This window comes from Diplotaxodon limnothrissa, linkage group LG18, assembly GCF_057381915.1.
Source record: "Diplotaxodon limnothrissa isolate DT_005_m linkage group LG18, D_limnothrissa_male_GT1.1, whole genome shotgun sequence".
Taxonomy (NCBI): Eukaryota; Metazoa; Chordata; class Actinopteri; order Cichliformes; family Cichlidae; genus Diplotaxodon; species Diplotaxodon limnothrissa.
In genome coordinates, this window is record NC_140613.1 from 8891795 (window position 1) to 8898122 (window position 6328).

Genomic DNA, 6328 nt, shown 5'->3' on the forward strand with positions numbered 1-6328 from the left:
AAAAACTGCTTTTACTCCTGTTTTACTGCAAAAACTCAGAGTCATATGACCTTTGTACATAAATGTTTACATGTAACAGGGTATGTATTTTAAACACACATTTGCATACATTTTAGGCGTATTATACACGGTTCAGTGCTTCTACTTAAGTGGGCGGGTGTTTCCATCTCACTTCGTCATAATAACGTCTCCAAACCCACTCTTTATTCTGCTCTACTTTGGAAAAAATGAAAATTAAACACCACTGTCTCACACCTTTTTGTAACTTGGTTAGTGCCCACTGAGATTTCCATCTTCTTTACTTGATTTTTGTATCATTTGTATTGTAGTTTTTTGAGTTAAAACTGTATGTAGTGTATGTGAAGTGAATGGACTTTTGCTGTGATCAGATGTAAAGAGCTGTAGTTATGACGTTATTCCTTCATATGAATACAGTCAAGTGAGTGTATCTATATATATCATACCCAGCAACCATATGACAATAACATACTCCACATGTTCATACAGTAGTCAGCATTAATCTGTTCTGTTCATCGATATGATGTTTCACTGATTTGTTATTTACACTGAACTTGGCGACGTCTCCTGTTGCTTTTTAAACCTTCTGGTTTATACTCTTCACACGTTGCTGATGCGAACACTCAGAGGAGCGTCCCTGACCCGACCTCGGTCCTCTCCTCGTTGTTCCCTGTAGCTCTGCTCCAGACGAATCTTCTCTGGATCAGTCACCTCAGGTACAGTCCCCCCTCCATTGCTCTGGTACCCGTGCTGGGGGCTGGATGGCTTAAAAATGGGGGCGGTCTTGGTCTTGGCCACTTTGTCGAAGAAGGCAAAGTCTGCTACATATTTCCCTGAGGGAGACAGGGAAACTACAGGGGGAAACTCGTAGCCCCAGAGGATCTCATCTGGCAGGTAGGAGGTGCGAACCTGACAGGTGGCGGAGGTTGGCTCCACGGTGGCGCTCATGATCACCAGCAACTCAAAGTCAGCCAATTCTGGGTCAGTCCAGCCACCACCTGAAGAAGGTACATACAATGGAAAGAAATGTCACATTAAAGTTAAAGACCAAGAATATCCTTAGGACAAAATGGATGAAAGAAAGTTATAAAGATATTTCACTTAAAGACTCACAGTTAAGGTTTTTAACCACTAGTAGTGCTCTTAATTTGTGTTATTATGAGCATTTTGTGTGTATCTTCTTTTAATTGGAGATCATGTATCGGAATTTCAGGAGCGGGACCACGCCTCCAAACACGCTCCTTCTGGTTGTCATCTCTATGGGTTCCCCCAGTTCTGCAAGCTGTTCATTCTCGTTGACGTGCCCCACCCTCCCTCCCTCCTTGTTTTCGATTCTTAACTTCTTCACTTCTATTTAGTACATGGAGATCTGCCAGGCCCGGGAGCCATCGACAGTCCCCTTCGAGGCCTTCCCCAAACCGCAGCTCAATTCATGTCCAAGCATCACCTTTACCTACTAAAACGCTGTCAAACCTAAAATGAGGACGTTGGCCCAGCTAGTGAATCTTTATACAGATGAAAACTGGGGTTAAAAACAAGTGTCCATGCAGATAAAGAAGTAATGGAGACAGAACTGTCATCAGCTTTACAGCCATTTAATTACTGGAAGGACATCACCCATGGTCTGGTTGGGAATCAGAGACCATGTTGTTTCATTTCACATTTCTTTTTTTCAGATGAAGAACTGAGACAGTTTTGTTGCGTTTTCAGTGAAACAAAACTATGTCTCTGCTGGAAGTACTGTTAAAATTCTCCAAATGATCATCTGTTTTTAAAAAGCTGGTTTTATTTAGGCTCTATTTAATAGGTGATCAATAAATAACTATAATGTGGCTCATGAACTAAAATGAGTGTGAGACCCCTGAAGAATGTGACATAGTTACTACATTAACAAATACAGCATCAAGCAACATGTAAAACATTAAGCTAGTGGCTTCATTTTTTAAAGTCTTTTTTTAATCTTTTGACTTCACAACCAAAAAGAGGAAATTTATTTCTGCATGAATTCAATTTTTGTAAACCTAGTCATGACATTTCTCAGAAACTGAAGCTATTTTTAACAGTTCATTACTAGGCTTATTAACTAACTGCAATTTGTGGAAAGCAGGCCTATTGTTAAATTCTCCACCTACACCAGAAAGGGAGGAATGAGGGATGATGTTTTTCTCTATAACACAAGTGTTGCTGAAAGCATTTGCCTTTTCCTACCAGCACCTTGGAAGGAGGTAAAATTGTGCTAGAAACCTTCAGGGTCAGATGTTTGTATGACAGAGGAATGAGACACAAAGGTCAAAGAAATCATTCTGATGCAGTTTGTGACACCATCCGCCGAGTCTACTGCTCTCATCGCTAAACTTACCCTTGGCTGCCCAAGCTCTCAAGGGACTGTTGTCATCGATGACATGGTAGAAGGTAAGGGGCAGGATGAGGAAGGGGCTGTCACTGGAAGTGTCCACTTGAAAGGGGACATTTCTCTGATCCAGACGAACCGTCTCCCCTTCCTTGGTCAGAGACGTCTGGAGCAGTTTTCCAGTCACCTGATAGGAATATTGTGCACATGTTGCTTTAGTTCAACTGGTTCCCAGTTTGACAAATTTCTCATTCATACTAATCTATGACCTCTAAACCTATTTTTATTGTCTAGTCTTTACAAGTATGGAGTGTGTTACGGCTGTCTTCGTGGGCTGGGGTTCTGACATATAAATGTGACTGTGCAGGTGTGCCTCCAGGAGTGGTGGATCCTGAAGATGGTGTGCCTGGATTGGATGATGATCTGGAGGCGGGGTATAAGATGACGCGGTTGAGGATGGCAATCCATCCATCCTCGGTTTTACCCTCAACCAGCTGGGGTTGCGACATGCCCTGTGTTGTTTTGTGAATCCAGCAGGAAGTAGGGGTGGACCGCCTTTGCAGTTGGGCACAGTTTTCTCATGTTTTGTTAGTCAGCGAAGTAAGTGATTGTTGTTTGGTCATGTTTCTTTGGGGCTAGGCAAGCAGTCGCTCCTCTGAGTTAGTTTCCTTTTGTCTGCTATTTTGGCGTGGGTCCACCCCGAAGCCTGAGTGTCTCCTGTGAAACCCATTTTTGTTTTGTTCTTGTAAATAAACCATCTCTTATTTTAACTTATGGTGTGATGTGCTGCTTGGGGTCGAACTGGGGGTGAATCATTCCTCTTGTTGCGGTCGGGTCCGCTAGACCTGCCGTAACAAGTGGAACTTTTCTCAGCTACTGTATACTTAAAGTATCTGCATGCATACTTGCCTGACACCCAATCAGGAGACTTTTGCGCATGTTGGCCACCCGGATCATGAGGCAGGGGCGGCCCTCGTGGGCGGACACCACAGCATGTTGGCTAAACTTCACTGTCTCACCGCGCTTCTTTGGCCGGGCAACCTGATCAGGAGGAACTTGGTCAGAGTCATCTTTGTTAATGATTATTGAGTAAACCTGCAGCTCACATGTACACTGCAGTGTTGTTTTAGTCAAGACAACTTCTGCTTTTTTTTTAAAAAAAAATGTTTTCAAAACACAAATTAAGACCTGCACGGCTTTGTTGATACAAGGCACTTGTCTCTTTTCATTGCATCTTACATGGATATTTCATTTGTTGGCTACCTTGGCCAGAAAGGTACCGGTGATGAAGATTTCCATGAGCATGGTGATAACCAGTTGAACTATAAGAAGGATTATGGCAGCTGGACATTCCTCAGTGATGCAGCGAAAACCGTATCCAATGGTTGTTTGGGACTCCAGGGAGAAGAGGAAAGCCCCCGTTAGCGTCTGCATCTGCATCACACAGGGCGTGTGGTTTGATGGAGGGTCAAACTCTGGAGGAAAATGTTTAAAAAAGCATCAAAAGCTCTTTTAAGTCATTTTAAAATATAAAAATAAACACTTTTGTTATTATTTGCTTTTTAGTTTTATACACATTATTATGGAACAACAGACCAGAATATTTAAAGTCTGGCTAAAAAAGGGATTTTGCTATTAAACACACTGTCTGCTGAGACACGAGTAACATCAGCGGAAGAGGGGGAGAGGCGTGTGTTAACGAAAACTAAGATAGAATAAAGATATGATATAGTTGCCAGATTATAGCTAAAACTTCACTTTAACCGCAAGATAAGTTCAGTAAAAAAAAGAAACAACAGCCTCTGCATCTCTTTACAAGCCTCCTATAACATTCACCCTCACTGCATATGCATCCTGGTTAGCACAAAAAGTAAGGAAATTAGTTAGTTATTTTTTTTGTTTAACAATGCTTCTTGGCAATAGATCTGTTAGATTTGTAAGTAAAATGCATTATTAAATGCATGATTAAATTTAAATTCAAACAAATAACAAAATATAGAGCAATTAAACTGAATAGCACTGGCAGCTTTAAGACAGGAGAAGGCATGATCACATCACCCCTGTCCTAGCTAACTTACACTGGCTCCCCGTTAAATACCGTATTGATTTTAAAATACTTTTGCTTAGTCTTAAAATTCGAAATAACCTGGCGCCTAGCTACCTAACTGGTCTCTTCGACTTGTATAACCCTAAGACAGTACTATGATCGTCTAGCCAACTGTTATTAGTGCAACCAAGGTCACGATTAAAGACCAGAGGTGACCCTGCCTTTGCTATTGCCGACCCTAGACTCTGGAACAATCTCCCAGTCGATGTCCGCACAGCTGAGTCCATTCAATTGTTCGCCAAAAAAACCCAGTTGTTTAACTTGGCTTTTGAAGCAAATTAGTTTGACTTTGACCCGCTGCATTGCACTATGTAATTGTATTGTTCGTACCTTGTTTTACCTGTCATGCTCTGCCCCTAATTTTATCTGCACTGCGGTACAATTGTGAAACAGTTTGATGTACTCCGGTCTTTTAAAATGTGCTATAGAAATAAATTTGATTTCATTTAGTTTGAACAGGAGATCTTGTTGGCTCCACTTTCCCTTATAGTCACTTCTTTAGTCAAGGTTATATTCACTATTATGGTTGTTTTCACACTTGTCTGTAGTCTCTTTGTTTTGGTGTGAAGAAGGCAATGAGATCTGTTTCACACTTCTTCTTGCATTGCTCAGTTGCACATACATTGAGGTTGAGTGTCCTAAACAGACATGACTGAGGTTTTGCAAGAAGTCATGACGTGTAAAGCGCAATGAACACCTGAAGTCTGGGAAGCTTCTTAGCAAACACTCCTGTTTCAGTTTATGCAATGACTGTGTGCATTCGGTTTGAATGGGTTTGAATTCACACACACAGCACAACGGTTTTTCACTTTTTAAAAGAAGTCAGCAGGAAGTCTAAGTATTAAACTGTCAGTGGTTAACAACTGAAACACTTGAATAGTTAGATATTTTTGCACTGACCTGCAGGTTTTAGTGTTTCTCAAATGTATAAATAATTTGGGGTTTTAAAGTCAGCACTGACATTTTTTCAGACATTTCCTGTATTCGACCCATAATAAACCACAAACCTGCGCAGGAAGATTAGGTACTTTTTGTGCAGATGACTTGAAGTCAAAACTGGAAACTTTCTGTATGATTCAGTTACTAATTATGTAACTGAAAAACACTTTTCAGGTGTAATAGTGAATGATTGTTAATGTCAGTTGAAACTTTTAACTGAAAACCCGCTTGTAGATCACTTAGAATGACTCCATGTGCCAAACTCAAGGCCGGTGAGGCGTGTCAGTGTGAACCTATGACCTGATCTTTGCTCTTTTAAATTTCTCCCTGCTTTCTCACCAAGAAGGTCTCCATGGACCAGTGCGACCAGGTACCACAGCACCCCGAACACGAACCAGGTCCCTGCAAAAGTGGCAGTGAACAGGAAGAACTTGTAGCGCCACTGCATGTCCAGAAATGTTGTCCAGAGGTCACGCATGTACAGAGCACTCCGTCCGCTGACATGCTCGATGCGCACGTTGCTTCGCCCGTCTTTGGACAGGACACGTCTCCTCTTCCTCAGAGACCCTCCCCCACTAGATATGCCACCACCAAGTAAAGGTTTTAAGACATCTGTCTGTGTCTGCGAGTGGCAAACTTTATGTGGAGAGGAGCTACGAGAGGAAGGAGGTGTGGCAGATGTCATCTGGGAAATAGAAAAAAATGGAATACAATGTTTTTATTGGTCATTTGTCTGACACAAAGTACACATTCTCATCCTGGAGTGCAAAATATGTTATGCTTTAAAATATACAGGATCTGCACAATCCTTGTTAGGGGTCTGCAGGTATAAGCTGTGGTGTAAGCTGCAGGAAACCTTTGCATTTTGTGGTTTTGTGCTTTTTACTTTTAGGTGTAGGCACAAAGTTAATTGG

General features: G+C 41.7%; 1 protein-coding gene across 1 annotated transcript; it reads right to left on the bottom strand.

The window, feature by feature from the left end:
• Window positions 1-618: 618 nt before the first annotated feature.
• LOC146613052 (ATP-sensitive inward rectifier potassium channel 10-like) lies at window positions 619-6099 on the bottom strand. The gene is made up of 5 exons (XM_085377651.1): window positions 5754-6099; window positions 3632-3843; window positions 3278-3409; window positions 2378-2555; window positions 619-1016 (listed from the first exon to the last, which is right to left on the bottom strand). The coding sequence occupies exons 1-5, from the start codon at window positions 6097-6099 to the stop codon at window positions 619-621; spliced, it is 1266 nt and encodes a 421-aa protein (XP_085233777.1).
• Between the last annotated feature and the right edge of the window lie 229 nt (window positions 6100-6328).

Coding starts and splice junctions, on each gene's coding strand:
- LOC146613052 (XM_085377651.1), bottom strand. CDS start 6,099: ATGACATCTGCCACACCTCCTTCCTCTCGTAGCTCCTCTCCACATAAA. Junction 3,844..5,753: donor GGTCCATGGAGACCTTCTTG/GTGAGAAAGCAG, acceptor ATTTTCCTCCAG/AGTTTGACCCTCCATCAAAC. Junction 3,410..3,631: donor CCGGTACCTTTCTGGCCAAG/GTAGCCAACAAA, acceptor CCTCCTGATCAG/GTTGCCCGGCCAAAGAAGCG.